At 39.5% G+C, this 18883-nt stretch overlaps 3 protein-coding genes across 3 annotated transcripts; 1 reads left to right on the top strand and 2 right to left on the bottom strand.

Moving 5' to 3' along the window:
* Positions 1-370: 370 nt before the first annotated feature.
* On the bottom strand, positions 371-3462 carry ccdc25 (coiled-coil domain containing 25). Its single transcript, XM_063901374.1, has 9 exons — positions 3270-3462; positions 3043-3090; positions 2779-2818; positions 2595-2646; positions 2310-2385; positions 1998-2101; positions 1568-1770; positions 1391-1436; positions 371-1065 (listed from the first exon to the last, which is right to left on the bottom strand). The coding sequence occupies exons 1-9, from the start codon at positions 3292-3294 to the stop codon at positions 1036-1038; spliced, it is 624 nt and encodes a 207-aa protein (XP_063757444.1). The 5' UTR covers positions 3295-3462; the 3' UTR covers positions 371-1035.
* Positions 3463-4110: 648 nt separating this feature from the next.
* On the top strand, positions 4111-10163 carry esco2 (establishment of sister chromatid cohesion N-acetyltransferase 2). Its single transcript, XM_063901475.1, has 15 exons — positions 4111-4199; positions 4872-4939; positions 5140-5294; positions 5529-5847; positions 6003-6309; positions 6660-6781; positions 6905-7016; positions 7116-7185; positions 7352-7394; positions 7572-7713; positions 7998-8129; positions 8296-8385; positions 8560-8703; positions 8831-9015; positions 9127-10163. Exons 2-15 carry the CDS (start codon positions 4887-4889, stop codon positions 9257-9259), a joined length of 2007 nt encoding a protein of 668 aa, XP_063757545.1. The 5' UTR covers positions 4111-4199; positions 4872-4886; the 3' UTR covers positions 9260-10163.
* Positions 10164-10627: 464 nt separating this feature from the next.
* Positions 10628-15373, bottom strand: pbk (PDZ binding kinase). Its single transcript, XM_063901544.1, has 7 exons — positions 15261-15373; positions 14199-14357; positions 13813-13952; positions 13359-13528; positions 12546-12675; positions 12076-12285; positions 10628-11634 (listed from the first exon to the last, which is right to left on the bottom strand). Exons 2-7 carry the CDS (start codon positions 14354-14356, stop codon positions 11402-11404), a joined length of 1041 nt encoding a protein of 346 aa, XP_063757614.1. The 5' UTR covers position 14357; positions 15261-15373; the 3' UTR covers positions 10628-11401.
* Between the last annotated feature and the right edge of the window lie 3510 nt (positions 15374-18883).

The raw sequence follows: 18883 nt of genomic DNA, 5'->3' as shown, positions 1-18883 counted from the left end.
AACAGTATTTTATTGAATCTGCTGTTTGTGTGTGTAACAAGTTTATTATATAAACCTGTAAGATGTTGTTAACGATATGGTGTATTTGTTGAATACTTGGAAGAGTAAATAAGTGCAAAAACAGACTATCTTCATATGACTGCAGACAGCAGATACATCTGTATGTCTTTACTGAAGTTATGCCTAGTTGCTTTTTAACTGAATTCATTGACTTGGACAGATATGTTTAAAAGCTGTTTAATAAGAATGCTTTTTTCTATCTACTGTGTCAGAGCTCCAAAGGTTGAGAAAGTACTTTATTAATAATATATATTAATAGTAAAATGCCACACTTGCTTGCTCACCTTTCAAGTGATGAATTTCTACAGTCTGTGATAATAGTAAACTGTAATTTATTTGGATTTTTGACATTTAGTTTGACAGGATAATAACTTTGAAGAGCAAGGACATGGGAAATGTGACAGGCGATATATAGGAAAGAATAATCACTAGATGTAGACATACATGTGTGCATACATTGTTTAAATAAACAAAACACTTTTAGGACACATGCTTATGCAGTTATATGATAGTGGATGCGACCGTCAACGAAGAGCTATAACTGTGAGAATAATACATTGAATTGTTTTGAACAAATTAATACAAGAAGATAAAAGAACACATAGAGAACTGAAGGGTTTGCAGGGTCATTAAAACATATGAACGTTTAATCATACATCAACATCGGTTTTGCAATTTGAGTGTTTCCTCAGCATTCTTGTTGTCCTGTGTTTCCTCTTCAGTGTCATCTTTCGATGAAGAGACCCGATGCTTGGTTTGGTTTTGAAAGCAGTGTCTGAACCAATCAGCATGTGGAACAAATCCCCGGCACTGTCCTCTCATTGGCTGCGTTCTGCTCCACAAGCAAAAAGGTATCCATGTGTCTTTGTTGTTGTATTTCAATGTCAGTGCAGAGTAACAGCAAGCAAAAGCAGCAGGAGAGGCCTGAAGAAGTGGAGGAGGATTCGGTCTGCTTGCTGCTGGCGTTTAATACTCTCACATGAAGTCGTCTGAGTCATTGCCATCCTGCAAACAAAAGGCAGGTAAACACAAGTTAGTGCTGTGAGAATAACACAAGCTACTTTCAGATCCTTTTCTTTCACTGAATTGGGGGGATTGTTTTTGCATGGTCTGATAACTCTTTAAGACAAAGCTTGTCCATGAACGAAACAGCCTTATTTCTTTTCAGAAGAACTCTGTTATTCAGTTTTTCACTTTGATATCACATATCGTGAAGACACATGGTAGTTCAATTTGACCCATTCGTGAATATTCGAGACATTGAACAAATGCAGCAGATTCCTTGTATCTTCTCTTTCTGTGAATTTATAAGAAAGATTAATATCCTCACCTCATTAGTCTGCATCTTTTCAGACTGCATCAATGAAGTATAGCTCCTGGAGAGAGAATCCAAAACATCACGAATTGAAAAATACAAAGAGACTATAAAACCACAAGTATACGCTTTTGAATAATAGTGAGAAAACTATTTCATATTGCTAAGTTATTGTCTTTTCTGTAGACGTACTTGAGTTCATCCATCTCTTTTCTCCTCCTCTGGTCATCCTTCTCTTTCTTCTTCAGTTCCTGGATCTGAGCTTTCTTCTCGTTCCTCTCCTCTCGGTCTCTCGACTCTTTCTCTGCCGCCAGGTCGGGGTATCGTTCGTCTTTAGTTTTCTCCAGGCGGTTAACGATCTCATTGACCTTCTTCTCCACCGCCACGAGCTTCACCTGTAAAAATGAGGCAAACATGAATCACCTTACAAGGCCTGTTAGTGGCAGAAACACACTGACGTAGAAAAAGAAACTTTGGGAAATTGGGCTTTATAAATAACATTGACTTACTCAGCAACATTTTTAAACCTCATCTAAAAAGCATTTGCTTCCAGGCAACTATGCAAGTCTAAATCACAGAGACATGCGAGTGAACAGTCTTTTTTAGGTTATATATTACTGACCTCTTTCTGTCTGAAAAAGCCGATTTGTCCTACGTCCATTTCTCCGGTTTTCTTCAGGTTGGCCCACGGTGTGTAAACCACATTGATGTTGTTCATCTTACATCCTAAATATATAAAGAAACATAATCAGGTGTCCCTTCCAAAAACAGTAGATAGCATGATATTAAAAGATCATTTTTGAGGTTGTTGTAAACATGTAGCTTTAGGGATCAGCTCTCATAATCAAGGCTGTTTTTCTGAAACCAATTTCTCTTAACTGATAGTTGAATCCTATCATTCTACTAACGAAATCATTGGGAAGCAGATCCTTACCTTGGATGCTGTTGTTTTTCACCAGCTGTGCACAGTCTATCAGCACCTCGGGGGGAATATTGTCTACCGTATGACCCTAAAAAAAGATGGAGTGATCAGCAGTGCATACGTGCGCTAAAGGCATCGGTGTCCATAGACAAAGTATTTGGTGGACCGTTAAACAATGTCTGAAACCCCTGACCTGTCCAACAATCTTGTTGAATAAAAAATCTTTCCACACTGAATATGAATCACCATGACTTACTAAAATGTCAGTATTTCACGTTTAATGTGTGGAATGTTTACCTGTGGCAGTCTGAGATACACATGAGCTGAAGACAGTTTGTCCACATGAAACCTGGAGGTGGAAAACAAGGAAGCAACAACACATCAATAACTTTGATATAGATGTGAATTGCACCTAAATATGTTTTACAATGAGATATTAAATGACATATTTCAAGCACTTAAAAATACACTTCAGTCTCACCAGATGTCTTCAGGCCATCCGTACTTTATTAGATCCTCATCTGCAAAAACAATATCAGCAAGTTAGAGGTGATCTGGATCATTTGTGACACATTGCAATTACTACCTCACCAAAAACTGGCTCAGCAGAAAAAAGTCATTATCAAGCAGCAATAAGTGCTTGAAAACTAGTGTGTGTGTGTGTGTGTGTGTGTGTGTGTGTGTGTGTGTGTGTGTGTGTGTAAGACAAAGATTTAACGATATCTTACTCATCATATTTACTTACTCTCATATTTGTCTTTTCCCATGTAGATTGTGTAGTGAGGGTTCACCACTGAGAGAGAAACCACAAAACGATCATTACTATATATGCTACCACCAAACTAATTAAAGGCACAGAAAGAGTCACATTAAATGATCAATATTTAACTAATTATAAATAAAGCTTTGTAAAGTGTTGGCTAACAAGCTAGAAGCTAACATCGCTGCTAGCTCTGCTGTGGTTTTACTCACCGGCACTTGTGAAGTAAAACACCATTTTGGATAGATTAAAACTTGCCACTTAAATGTGAATATTAAGTGTTTATATTTTGAAAGCTAACACAGCTAATTAGGGACACAACACGCTGTTTTCCGACTGATCGTGGCTGCTGTCACTTTTCGCGTGTAGAAGTTGACCCGGGAAGTTGTTAGTACTAGACAGGAAGTATCTGAATCGGTTTACAAAATAAAAGCGGACATTCTTGAAGTGTACAAGTTTTAAACCAACAACTTTACAAGTCATACAAATTACAAAAAACAGATTTTAACAAATTAAATCCAGCCTTTCTCATACAACCCAATTCAATATTTAATCTAAAAACACTGTATTTATTCTTGATGTTTGTGACAGATGTGTTGTAATTAAAGCTGTATGGTGAAGTTAAACGCAATTTCTAACTTGTTGTTGCCAAAAAGACTACCTACAACCTCACAATTTTCGTAATTTTAATAATATTGGGTAAAGGGTAATTTTATGGAGATAGATGACCAACTTTAAGATCACAATTATTTATATTGTTGCCTAAAATATTGACAAATTATAATAGAAAAAATAATATTTTTTAGAGAAAATGTGTTATTTTGTCTAATTTATATAGTTGGCGTAGGTAACATTCTAATTCATTTCAGTCGAATTTATATTCTTAGAGCTTCCATACAACTTATTTTGCCAGTTCTTAACAGGTATCCTTTACTTTGAAGGCAAGGACCGGGTGGTCCCTCAACTGTTTTATTATGGTAACTTCACTATCAAGACATAGTGTTTCCGTTTCCGGTTTGTCTGTTATTTGGGAATTTGGCGCGCTGTTCAAAACACAGAGAAGAAACGCGGGCAGAAGAAGCAGCAACGCGAACATTGAACCGACATTAAGTTTGTTCTCTATTGTGACATTAACGTTTTCGGTAAGCTATATGTTAGGTGTTTTATGTAGTTTTTTCTGTGTTTAATACGTTGTTTGTTTTTCTTTTAAACGACGCATTTACGTGAAACTGTGTAAAGTTTAACGGTATCTATTCATCATCTCTGAATCCGACACAAACAACGACACAAACAGGTTAAACTTGGTATACATCGTCGTGTTAGCTAGTTTACGTGGACGTCATTTTTGTAGAAGCTAAACATCCCGCCAATTATCCATTCATCTCCACTTTAACCAACATGTCACGCTAAGCTAATGTTGAGCTTAATGCACATTTATGCAAAAACAAGATGAAACTCGGTGTCTTCTGTTGTCATGTCAAATTGCACTTGCAAATCTACCAATAACCTTGGTGTAGTTTACCGGGTTGTCCTGTATACATACATATACATATGTTATACACACAAATCAGTACATGGTAACATATACATAGATAAACAAAGAAAATTGTGATTTAAAAAACAGAAGCGAAGATTTCTAGTCAAATATTTATACATTTCACATTTGTTTTTCTGTGCTTTCTTATTTTAACAGTTAGTCACAATGTATTTTATTATGTAACATTTTGAAGCTGAAAGTTGTGTTGTTTTTTTTTTACCGTAGACCGGCTAATCTTACACTGTGTGTGTGTGTGTGTGTGTGTGTGTGTGTGTAGGTGAGGTTTGTGAAGATGATCCCCATGACCACAAGGAAGAGGAGGCTGGCCTCTCTGGACTCTGACAGGTGAGATATGAACACACGTGGTTTAGGCAGTTTTTACTCTTTGTTTGGTATTGGGACAAAAACTGGTATTACAACAACACATTTATAGAAATGTATCAAAGGTTTCTCATTTGAATCTAAAGAGAGACCTAGTGACAGCCGTGTTGCCTCTGCTGTTTCTCTTCCGTCACTGTGACTGATCTTCATTTCCCTTAACTCAGTCACCCAGCCAAGACTGCTCTGAGGCAGGATGTGTCTCCCATGAAGAGGAGAGGCCCCATGAAACCCCCTCAGTCTCCGACCAAGAAGAAACAAGTGGGGCGTCTGCGTCAGGCAGACTGTCCCTCTCCACAGAAATCCCCCCGGAAAGCAGCAGGTAAGGGGAGAAGCTTTGTGTAGGTGCGGATGGGACTGTTGGAAGTCTTAAACAAGGCTTTAGAATAGTGGAATTAGCACCAGGGCTGTGACTCCTATTTTTTATTTTCTACATGAATGCATAAATCCCCTAAGACGTGTTCGATTAAAAGCAGGGGATCTGAATTGCTGCAAAGTGCATCCTTTCCCTCCATTATTCATATACTATCTTTCACATATCTATCGTCTTGTCTAGGATCTCCTGCCAAATCACCTCGTAAATCTCTGTTCAAGCCTTCCATGATTACAAGCTCCTTCTATGGCCAGAAGAAGTCCGTCTATCTCACTCCACTGGAGAGGAAGGCGATAAAGGACTCACTGCCTTTGTCTCTTCGTCCTCTTCCTTCCCCCCCTTCTCCGGAGAAAAAGCAGCAGCAGCAGAAGAAGAAGAATATTGTTAAGGGAGGTAGCAAGCAGAAAAAAGTGGTTTTGGGATCTAGTGACGCTGGAAAGTTGGGTACCAAAAGCAGCGTGACATCTTCAAAGACGATCACACTTTCCAAACTCAGCAGCAGGTTTGTTTCCATACAAGTCAAAGTCCAGTAACACCTGCTATGTGGATCTTCTGCAGCTTTCTGACACCTTGTGTAGTTAGTTGGACATCACAAGTATAGTTTTAGTCATAATTTCCCCTTTTTAAAATCTGTTTCTGCATCATTTCTCTTATTAGTTTCACCGCTAAACCGGCCTCCACTACAACCACCCCTCCGGTCAGCTTCCCTAAGCCAATAGAATCGAAGAATGCGATCACCATCAGCTTTTCAGCTTTCAGCAGCCTGAAGCCCAAACCCAAGATCATTGTAGGAGCTGCTTTCTTCGGTACAGGGAAGAAACCCAAGTCCATGTACAAGAAATCTGCACCCAAATCCAAGCCAGTTTCAGTCCCGGTGAAACGCAAAGCTGTCCCGCTGCAGACACAGACGGAGAAATCAAAGCCAGCTGCTCCAGTGATGAAGGTACAGGAACATCCTGAAGAGGTGAGAGCAGCCACTACATCTGTTTAGTCTTGTTTGTATGTATGTATGTTTCCTATTGTTGGAGGAGCCTGGGACTTAAGAATTGTATTTACAAACTATAATGTAACTATTGTACATAAGAAAAGCCCCTGAATCCTCAGTGGGACCTACAGTTAAAGTACAATACTCCTTATTGAGCCTGAGAGAGGGTTGCTTTAATTTGATGCAAGCTGATTTGTGTCAAAACTAACTAACATGAGTTGGGACCTGAGGCAGGTACTGGCTGACTTGTATATCAGTTTCAGTGGTATTTCTAAAAACGTTCTAACATGGTACTGCTGATGTTAACTAACCGTGGTGGTTTCCTGCAGACTGCTGTCCCACCGGTCCCGACAGAAGACATCCAGTCGATCGTCAAACAGAGACCAAAGTTTGATCCGTTAGACTGGCTAGACTCCTTATCTGAAGAGCCTGAATCTCCAAAGCCATTCAGGTACTTGACTTAGTACACTAACATAAAGGCACAAAATATATGCTTGGGTATCCTGTGACCAAATGTGTAACTATAGAAAAGCATTGTTCTGGGTCTTCAATATCCTTCATCTTCCTTCCGCAGCTCTCCCAAAATGCAGTTGGAAACATATGGGATCACCAAGGAGCTGTTTATTGTGTTGTCAAGGACTCCAACAGCAAGTCCCGCATCCACAGCGTCCTCCTTCAGTACTCAGGTACCGAAGAAACAAACACTGTCGAAAACGTTGTAAAATAGTGGGTGATGGATCAATATATTGAACCAACGCTCATTATTTTGCCCTCTCTTCTTCCAGGGTGGAGGCTTTAAGCCCATTTTGGACCAGAGTGATATAAGTCCTGACGCTGCTGCCAGCCCACCCAAAGGTACACACACACACACACACACACACACACACACACACACACACACACACACACACACACACACACACACACACACACACACACACACACAGTTGTTAAAAGTTCCAGTATCACAGTTTGATATATGTTGCTTTATTTAAAATATTTTTGTGTATTTTCTGCACAGATGCTGCAGGGGTGTATCCCATCTTTGGCACTGCTTCCAAAAGGTGAGAAGAGGGATTTTCTTTTGTGAAAATAAGGGAAATATGGCAAAGTAAAGCTTTGATGATCTGGCACATTTTCTTCCCACATGTGATGGATGTATCAGCCTTATTAAATTCTAATGCATGTTGCATTAACCCACTAAGCCTACAGTGTATCTTCTGTTATTGGTTGTTGTGCAGGTTAAGAAATGCAGTCCTGCGGCCACCAGTTTCCTGCAGCACCCCCTCTGCCCCGACAGCATCCCTGCTGACCAGTCCTGCAGTCAAAGAGCGACCTGTTCGCAGGAGGAAAGAGAAACAGGACGACGACCAGCTCATCATCGTACGTTCATACCTCAGGTTATATCTTTAAGAGTGGGGGGGGGGCAGTTTTAAATTGATCTGGCAGCTAGAGCAGAAACAAAGTACCAATATTTCCAGCCTTACTTGTAATTATATGATAGAAGGCTGATGGCCGAGCATTTGGAATGAAGCTTGTCAATATTCAACATCTTACCAGGGTTTTAATGCAAATTTAAAAAGTATGTTGGAGAGGGGGATGAAATATGTGTAAGTCACTGGAGTGCAATTTTCTTCTTGTGTGTGGTCTCCATTTTCCCCGCTTAGGACGCAGGTCAGAAGCAGTTTGGAGCGACGACCTGCAGCTCCTGTGGGATGGTATACAGCTTAGACAACCCGGAGGACAACTTCCAACACAACCAGTTCCACCAGCGCTTCCTCGAGTCCATCAAATTTGTGGTAAACCTTTAAGCTCTCTGAACTGAACTCTAACAATCCCAAAAAGCCCTTTTCCCCTTTAGTGTTCCCTGGTAATAAGGTGGTTTGTTTTTATTTGAAGAGAGTGGTGTTTTGTTCTGGGTTGTTTGGTTTTAACTGCAGCTTCTTCACTCTGTTGTGTTTTCAGGGATGGAAGAAGGAGCGGGTGGTTGCCGAGTTCTGGGATGGAAAAATCCTCCTTGTTTTGCCAGATGATCCCAAATATGCCGTTAAAAAGGTGAGGAATTGAACTTGTTTCTCCACTTTGTCTGTAACCTCGCAGTTCAGCTGGCTGGAAATCAAATCAGTCAAACATATCACACTGGTAGCTGCTGGGAATGTCGTTTACTTTTTTGTACAGACTGTTTATTTCCCATGCGTTCTTCCTCACAATGTGTGTGTTTGTTTTCAGGCTGATGATGTTCGACGTGTAGCTGATAACGAGTTGGGTTTCCAGCAGATGACCCTGAGCAGACCCGCGCAGGCCAAGACCTACCTGTTCATCAACTCTGAGCGCATGGTGGTGGGCTGCCTCGTCTCTGAGCCAATCCGACAGGTAGGGCTGCAGCAGGCTGTGTGTTAATGTTGTTTCCCTCCAGTTTGTGTCACGTACCTTTGTGACTTTTGAACTCTTTGCCGTTCATTGTTCTGTGCCTAATTGCTGCTGGTGTGTGTCCCTGCAGGCTTACAGAGTCCTGGAGCAGCCGGATCATCCCAAAGACATGACAAAGGACGACTTCATGGAGCGACACCGAGCCTGGTGCTGCTCCGTCATCCCCGAACAAGCTCTGTGCGGGATCAGCCGGATCTGGGTCTTCAGTCTGTCCCGACGACAGGGCATCGCCACACGCATGCTGGACACCGTCAGGTACAACAAACATCTTAATGTCGTCTTGTTTCTGCTGCACAAATTCTGTTAGAATATGGTTTTACTGAATGTTCTTCCCTTTCCTCCAAATAATTCCTTGTTTTCTTAAAGGAGCACCTTCGTGTACGGCAGCCACCTCACAAAGCAGGAAGTCGCCTTCTCTGACCCGACACCTGACGGGAAACAGTTTGCCACCAAGTACTCCAACACACCGACCTTCCTCGTTTACAACTTCATTGCATAAAGTGAATAAATATCTCGAGGATGCATTTCTGTCTTAGCTGACATGTTTGATTAAACGTATTGCATATTAACAAACCTTCTGGGCAATCGTTAAATTGTATTTAGAATGCAAAGCAGGTTTCTAATGTGAACTAGGCTTTGGATCGTGTTTAAGCTTTGGATCGTGTTTAAGCTTTGGATCGTGTTTAAGCTTCAGATCTATAGTTACGTTCCATGTTCAGGTATAATGGCACACTTCACCCACAAAATCATCATCTGTAGTCACCCTTGCTCCAGAAAAAGAAAGGTCCTTTTCTGGCAAACATCCACATTGGGGAAAAAAGGGGTTTCATTTGAATAGAAACACTACCAAACAAGCTGTTAAATCAACATTTATTTCAATACGTTTGTATGCACACTACTTGCCAAACGCATGCATTTTGACCTAAACGTTTCTCTTTTAAATGCTCTTTTAGTCAGATCACATCGAATACATTCATGAAGACCTTTCTGTGTTTTTTTTTTAGATTAACAAAATGTACTTCACATATTCCAGTAAACGTGGCAGTTTTTGATGATTCAAATGACTTTTTAGTGGGTGAAGTATGTAGAGTTTTAGAGGGTAACGAGGCACCTGTTATCGCTCAGTATTTATATTCCGTTCTGCTGTTGAATGTTGTCTATATTGGCAGCGCTTTGTATTCAGATGTTTATATTCTGCCTAATGAGCAGCTTGAAATTTGCAGGGACTGAATGTTTTCAATTTTTTTTGTATGAAATAAAGCTAGAGGCCTCCTTTTTGATACGTTCTCCTTTTTAAGGTACTTCCAGTTTGAGGTTTTTCTGAACATTTTTGTAATGAAAATGTGTTAATAGGCCATTTTACTTTGTAAATACATTAATAAACATATTGCATTTTCCTTAAACTGTTTCTTGAACATGCTTTTTTTTAATACACTAACAGTTCTCTTAAATTTGTTTTATAGAATGTTACTTTAAAGGTCCAGTATTGTACTGTATTTGAACAATATAGGGCCATATCTACAAAACCAATACCAAATAAAACGGATCCCCCATTGTAGCCATGCCTCATACCCCTCTATTTCAGCCCTGTTCCACAAGTGCATTTTTAATGGAGGCTGCTGCTGGCCACGCCCCTTTGGCACGTCCCCATGGAAACAGTGAACTCAGCGAAGAGAAGTGTGTCTACCCTCAGAAACTAGGCTAAACGCTGCTGCGATTAAACACCACATTTCGTCCCAAACCACATCAAGCATCATTTCTGAAACGGTATGGAGCTCAAACGTTTCTCTCCCGCAGGGTTTACCACAAGTACAGTACAGTTAATATCCGGCTTCTTTACACCTACTCTCTGCAGTACAGCGTTAGCTCTGAGTGTCAGCGATGCTTTTTAATCTATATATCCCGGCTTCTTTACAGTCTCTCTCCAGTCAACATAATTACGTATAAAAGACATCAAAAACGGCATTTTGCATAATAGGTGACCTTTAAAAAAAAGTGGGTATCATTTGTGTATCATCCAGTCTTTCTGCTGAGATAGCTAGCAGCTTTAGCTTCATATTTACTGTAAAAACACGAAGGTACTTCAAGAGTGACGATGACTTAAGACCAGACAACAAAACGTTTTAGCATCAAATAATAACCACCTGCTTTCCAATAATAATAAAAAATGCTGTACATGTATTCAAATACACCTAAAATAAAAGCTGATAGAACTGCAGCTCAACACAAACAACTTCATTGTATTTTTTTAATAGTTCTATAGCCAATGAAACATAAGAGGAACACACATAACATTACCAATTTGAAAACACGAACGTGCACACACAAACACACACAGGACCTTAAGAGGAACACAAAGTATGGAAAAGGAAATACTGTATAGCAAAGCCAACACAAATAGTTGCTACTGAAAGTGTCGAAGATGGACAGTATAAAGATGTTGTCGCTTTTTTAAGCTTCATTCACGCCCAAATCATCCACCATTTAGGCCAGATCCACAATATTTACATTTTCTGGAAAGTAAATAAGAGACATTTGCAGGGGTCTGATACGTCTAATATAAGACCCGTGACAGTTCAATCTTAACCCAGTCTTTGAATAACAGTCTGGATCCACGTAAACACATGACTAATATGCAGATTCAGTCGATGACGATCAGCTCGCTGGATTTTTCATCAATTTGGGTGTTTCTCTCTAAAGCCTGGACGATCTGTGCAGCTGAGGGTCTGCTCTTGGGGTTTTCTTCTGTGCAGTGATGGAAGAGCTCCACCATGCTCAAGTACGAGTTTCCCAGAGCCTCGACATCCACCGCTGGCCTCGTCCCCAACCGCTCGTAGTACGCGTCCTCGTCAAAGCTTTCCTCCACCGATTCGTCTGAAACACAAACGCAGCATGTGTCAATGATCAGTAAAACTGGTCTGACTGTAGCTGCTGGAAATGTCCCAAAACGATAAATCAACCATAAATAGGAAGCTTTTTTGAAGGACTTTTAGAGACTGGATGAAAACTTTTACTTGACATATAAAACAAAGCAGTTTAAAGTCACAGTATTGTTGTAAAATAATAGATATTATTGCAGCTCACAACAAATGTGTACCACTGAACCTAAATGTTGTAAAAAGTCATAGTTTTTGCCAAGAAAAATACGTAATAGTGTGCCATAAAAATGTGATTCTAATATGTTTCATTACAGCTATGAAAGTGTTTGTTTTCAATAAGCTAAAAATGTGGTACCTCATATGCACGGTCTGAACAAGTCTGAATTGTCTTTCCTGAAGAAATGTGTGTTGAAAGGCCACAGGTCATCTGTCTCACCTGCATCTTCCTCCGTATCTTCTTCATTGTGTTCTTCGTTGCCCTCATCCTCCAGCATCTCCAGGTGAGGCATGGCCAGCGACATCATCTCCCACAGAGTCAGCCCGTATGCAAAGATGTCCGCCTTGTCCGTGATCTCTCCGTCCTCATCCAGAGCTTCCTTCGGTTTCCAGGGCTCGGTGCCGATGTACTCCGCCTCGGGATCTGACACTGAGGAGAGAGAGTGAAGGGAAACGGTATTGATGGAAAGACAAACACAATCATTAAGCTGTTGTTTCCTCTCATATTTATCTGCCAATTCTGTGCTTTAATCCAGGATGATAAAAAAATGTCCCTGTTGTTTACAAGGTTTCTGATACTGACCTTGTATTTGCATTTTATTTATCATATTGAGGAGCTGTGGAATACAAGGCTGTATTTTCACATTAAAGCTACCACTTTATCTTCACTGACATGAACTCAAGCGTTACCTCTCATGTTCTCGTCCAGCTGAAGAGACACGCCGACATCGCAGATCTTCACCGTCTCAAAGTCGCCCTTGATGACGACGTTACAGGACTTCATGTCGCCGTGCAGAAGCTTCTTCTCATTGTGCAGATACTGGGGAGGGAAACAGAAAGGTTAGAGCTTCTATCACCTGTTCGATTATACTCCTCTTCACTCTAACTTGAGATTTCAAAGGGGTGCAAACGGGAAGAGCAGCTGACAAACAATAAACTACTGTTGACATTTCTAGTGTACATTAGGGCTGAACGATTTTGGAAAATAATCTAATTGCGATTTTTTTCCTCAAAATTGCGATTTAATATGAGATTATTTTTTCAAGGTCCTCTTCCCATGTATTTTTCAAAGAACACAAGCAATAAATCAATCGTGAACCTCGTGAGGTAGCAACAGTAGCGAGGCACGTTCTGCACAATACTTGACGTTGCAGCATCTTCCTTTTTAAAGCCAAAATAATTCCACACAACTGACGTGCCGCCCCTCTTTGGTACCAAACTTCCAGCCGTGCACTCTTCTGACGAGCCTGAGGCCATTGTGCAACAGGTTCAAGCGCAGCGTTGACTTATTTCCCTGCCTGCTTGGCTTCGCTCGCAAGTCACGTGACCAGATCACGTGACCAGTCAAATCGCAGCCTTTGCGGTTGGAAAATCTTGTTTTGTCATATCGCGATATTATCGCAAATGCAATTAATTGTTCAGCCCTAGTGTACATGAAGACACAAGAGGGATGTCAATCCAGAAAAACATACAAATCTAGGTTGAAGTGACTTTATGCTTTACCTTAAGGCCACGAGCAACATGCAGGGCTACTTTTTCGATGTTGGCAGCAGGGAAAGCTTTGAGGCCGTCCTTCTTTCTCTTCTCGATCAGGTCGTTGAGTGACTGCTCTCCTCCGTACTCCATTGCGAGACATTTTGATCCGTCATTGGCCATGGTGAAGGCACGAAACCCTACGATGTTAGGATGACAAGGACACATAATCAACCTAAACGAGCCAATATTCACATGCTTGAAAATCAAAATCAACACCAGATTCTTGTGCTTGGTTCAGAAATTCAAATCAAAGCTATGGAAAAGCTCACATCATAGTTATAGCATTTGTCCACTCAGCCTGAATCTTGAGCATGTGTACATTTATGTTGTCACTTTACCTTTCAATGTATTATTTTCTGGTGTACACTGACCCCAGGCCATTGTAACACAGTTAATGTACTTTCCTGCTGTAATGTCTTACCAACAATGTTTGGGTGGTTGATTCCCCTCAGGACCTTCGCCTCCTCGTTCAGGCGCTCCTGATAAACCGCCACCTGTTTGGATGCACACTTCCTGTTGATCTTCTTCACAGCCCAGGGAGACGCGTTCAGCTTTCCCATTCTGGGAATAATTAAATACACAACACATATTGGATATTATTATTATTATCAGACAGACAGGAAACATGTGTTATGCAGAAGGCTTGGGTGACAGCAATGTTGACACATGACATTTTTTGGAAAGATATGTGACTATTCAATACAGAAACTGCTGATATTTCCGAATAGTGCTCATAGAATTGGCATACGTCTTGTTTTTCCAGCTTAGACACATTTCTTTTTGATTAAAACAGAGAAAATTACAAACCTGTTCATGAGGTAAACGTTGACACCAGTCCCACAGCCGAGCTTCTTCATGAAGGGTGAGGCCGGGATGGTGATCGGGGTCCCTCCGTTCAGTAAGTTATTCACTCGGACGTTTTTAGGGGTCTTAATCGCACCCTCATTGATGAATTTGGAGGCCATTCTGTGCCAGGAAATATCATAAGAAATCACAGGCGAAAATACATATTGGGATAAGAACAAACGACCCACAGTGCATGTACCTATGCTGAGAAACACTATCTAGTTTACTTTAATTTGATTAATGATTTGACTTGTAAAGATACTTTGACAGCTTGTTCAGAGGTGGGAAAAGTACTTCAGCAAAAGTAGAAGTACCAGAGAGTAGGAATACTCTATTGCAGTAAAAGTCCTGCATTCAAAATGTTATTCAGGTAAAAGTTTAATAGTATTGGCATCAAAATATACTGACAGTAAAAGAAGTCATTGTGCAGATTGACCCATATATTGACCCAATACATTAAATGAATTTAGCGGAGTTAAAGTACACAATTTACCATTCAAGATTTTACGAAATAAAAGTACTTAAGTAAATGTATAGTATTTAGTTACTGTATGTAGGTTATGTTGTGATGCATGTGATACGAGCCAAATTAAAATCTCAACTGTCTCATGTTTCACTTTCTGTTATAAAGATCTATTCAGTAAGACTACATAAAAAGGCAATAATAAACCACATTGTGAATGGAGGCTGAAGTGCCATGCTTTCCGGTGTTGTGATGTAACGTGTACAACATTTAACCTTAATTAACAACGACATAAGTGTGGATCCAAACAAAGACATAACGATATCCGTGAGACTCATAATGAAATATAAAGCGACATTAATTAATAGATAACTTGCTTATGGACCATGTATTTAGTAAACATTTAGCCAACAGCAAAACTATAGCAACGAAACACGACGTAACGGAAGCACAAATTAACTGCAACGGCACAATTAGCTTTGATTTTAATACAGTGGCAGAACAACTGTAGTGTTTTGGCGGAGTTAACTTAATAACATAATAAAGAAACGTAACATTACCTGCGTTTGCTTTCACTGTCCCAACTAACTGCCACACAAATTTAAATCGCGCCGGACATTCAAATGATGCTTCCGTATGCGCAGGCTGTACGGAGGCCGCAGAGGGACAAACGTCTACTGCTTCTACTTCTTCTTCGTTGGTGTTTTACCGTAGTTTGCATCACTGCGTGTAGATTCTGCGGATCCTGACACTTTTACAGACCAGACCTATCTAAACAACGAAATATTACTTCCCTGCCCTTCGTACATTTGAATATGTTTCCTATTTTGTCTTCAACTCTTCCCATTTTTGTTTTCGCATCCTTTTCCTGTCTTTGTGGTGTATTTTTCCTGCATGTCAAAAAGACGTGTTCAACCCTGTCAGATGTTTCTCTATTTTGAGAAGTGTACTATTAAGATTGCTGTGTCCAATTCCTAACCTGCTTATTGCCACTTTGCCTTTCCACACTGCTCCTCTATATTTTGAACCCCAACTTTGTTTTGAATTGAATTGAATGCATTCCCATTATTGATCTAGTCCAGTACTGCTGCCACTGCTGGGTTATGTTCCTCCACAATAAACTCTCCCCTTCTGACTTTGATAGTTTGTCTTACTTGTCTGCTGTCTCATTTTCCAGGATACCTGAGTGAGCTGGGACCAACAGGAATGTGATCTTCCTTCCTTGTAGCCTATTGACACTCTCGAGTTGGTAAGTATTTCATGAAGTAGCTCCTGATGATATTTGGCTGAGCCTGATAATGCTTGTAAGAGCTGCCCAGGAATCACTGCATATCAGAAAGTGATTATCTCTTATTGGTTCTGTGATTATGAAGAGGGCGAAGTGTTTAAGTTAAGGTATTTCAACATATTACTGAAATCATATACTATTGTAACACAATATTTCTCCAACAGAGGTCAGTCTTGTGTTTGGACACCAGATGGTATCACTTTCTGATATATAATTCACATTTTTCGACACACTGCTTTTTTAAAATGATTTTTAAAAAACTGTTTTGACTCTGATTCTTGTTTTACATGATCTTTTACATACTCTTTTTAAATAAACAATGCCCTTTAAAAATAAATACATTTGGACGTATTACACAATCTGTATGTATTAATATTTTGGACATTCTAGTATTTTTCAGCATACTATACAATGACTTTATTCATGATATATTTGACATACTATAGTATGAACTTTTTTCTAAATGTTTGACATATTTTTTGACACACTATGACATGACATTTGATATTCATTTAGTCATACTTTACTTTGTCTCTTGCCTGATATTTGCGACATACTATACAATTACTCGTATTTTTTTTCACATAAAATGTTGGGGGAATGTATACAGTATAGTACAGTACTTTATTTGTTTAATCATCATCACAGCATGTGTCGGGCCTCTGTTTAATGTCTGACAGAATTTCACTCAGTCAGACCATGAGGTTGACCTTGACCTTGACTCTCATGATCCCATTATTGTTTCATCTCCTTCACATGCTGCAGATGTTCCCATCTCGCTCCTCTCATTGTGTGGAGGGATAACCACTTCATTATGAGGAAGAGGAGCAGGAATGTGGTACGATGACAACTGGACGCTGATAGAAAGACTGCAACTCTTGCTTTCTCCCCACAACTGGTTACCCTTAAGGGGAATGAGCTCATGTTTGTGGGCTCATGCTGCCACATGTTGTGGTGGGTTTTATAGAACTGGGTAAGTTCTATAAAATGTATAGATGGGTAACTCTCTGCTGTGAAAACACAGAGAAACAGTCACAAACAAAGAGAGGAAGATCCTTTAGGTCATGATCAAATAAGGGACAATTACACGATTTATTGTCATGATTTAAATACAAACATATAGGGCTATTGTGCGCCAAGGCGTCTATGTCATGTAATTTAAATGGACAGTTCATTATCATAAGATACAACAAGATAAGAGAAAGCCAGATGTTTGCTCACATATGGAACAGAACATGTGTGTATATTAAGCAGATCCAAAATGAAATGATATCTCCAGATTTGTTTTGAACCACATGCATATTTTGCTGACAGTTTTTATTGCACCATGGCAAAAACTATGTAGATACCCTAACATTGCACCAAAATCAAACTGAATATATTTATTACATGACATAGCGCCAAGTTGGTGTGCATGTACAGTTCTCTGTGTGCATATGTACGCTGTATACTTGCACATTGTGACATAACATGCGCTCATAACTCTTTATTTCTGATTTGATTTAATTTTCTTTTTAATTGTCAGGATTATTTGAGGTTTACAAAAACAACAATATATTTTAAGAAATAATAATAAAGCAATCTCAGCACAAGAGGATAATTGAAAGCGGCAGGACACCATTATGAACCTTGTGGTGGGTTTGTTTTTCCCAATTGCTGTTTTCAAGGTCTATGATGATCTTTGAAATGAGGTTTTTAAGAAAGGATTTGGTGGCATAGGCTTTTAGTTATGGGAACAATTATTAAAAAAAGAAGAAATCATAGTTTAATTTAAGTTTAGACAACCAGATGTTTTTTCTCAATCCCATGTATTTCTAAAGGCCATTTAAACAACAAAAAAGCAAGTTAAGATATCCTTTTCCAGAATTGTTTTCAACCACATGTTATGGTTGAACATCTTACTTCAAATGGATTTCATGGACTGTATTATCCTTGGAGAACAGTCTTCATTCCTCGGGGAAACTTGATCAAATCCTGTCTTTAGACTGACTGGAAAATCGACCGAAAAAACAACTTACATATATTTAGACTTTTTAAAAAGGACCACCCAGGATGCATGTGTCAGGATTCACAGTTCAAACTTGTTTCTCTCTCTGTTTGTGGTTTTAACTGATGATAATTTGGCTTCTTTTTTTGCATCTGGAATCAAACAAAACTGCAGCCAATACATGTCCTTTTGCTGTTATGCAAACATGCATCATCTGTCCTGACGCTCGTAAACACTGAACACAAAATATGGATGGATCATAAAGGCCAAATGGTGGGAAGAAGAAGATGGCACTTAACTTAATGACCATCAGTCACCATCATTATCTCCTTTAAACAATCAAATGCCAATTATAGCATCAGAATCATTTCTAAAGATGATATATTCACATAAATTACTCATACATTACTAACGAAACAGTCTAGGTGTTAGAATTGTCTACCATCAATCTATATATCCAGTCACATATGTTCCATTTTATTCATGCAGTATATATTTTACTGTATGAAATAAAAACGTATAACTAAAAAGTCCTACCTTCCTGGAGGATAAGTGAAACCACGTTGAGTCAAACACGATCCGCTGTCTTTGTTCTGACTGTCGGCCATGTGTGTCGGACATCAGGTGATTTTTATTTCAATCATTTCCACATCCACTTCACATGTGGAAACGTTCATACTTTAAATTAGTCTTCACAGCTGTCAATCAAAGCTCGTACATGTTGAACACACCCACGTGCTTCAGCCCAACGTGGTATTTAGGTAAAAATACTTATAACACATAGTGAAAATACTCAAATACAGTGTGTTTGTACTTACAGTATGAAAGTAAAAGTGATCATATGTGTTCAATTTGCACAAAAAAAAAGTGCCTGTCCTCCTTTCTATACGCTATACGATGTTTTCTGA

The sequence above is a fragment of the Eleginops maclovinus genome, chromosome 15, assembly GCF_036324505.1.
Source record: "Eleginops maclovinus isolate JMC-PN-2008 ecotype Puerto Natales chromosome 15, JC_Emac_rtc_rv5, whole genome shotgun sequence".
Taxonomy (NCBI): Eukaryota; Metazoa; Chordata; class Actinopteri; order Perciformes; family Eleginopidae; genus Eleginops; species Eleginops maclovinus.
Note: the sequence above shows the minus strand (reverse complement) of the source record. Positions and strands in the feature narration are given on the sequence as shown.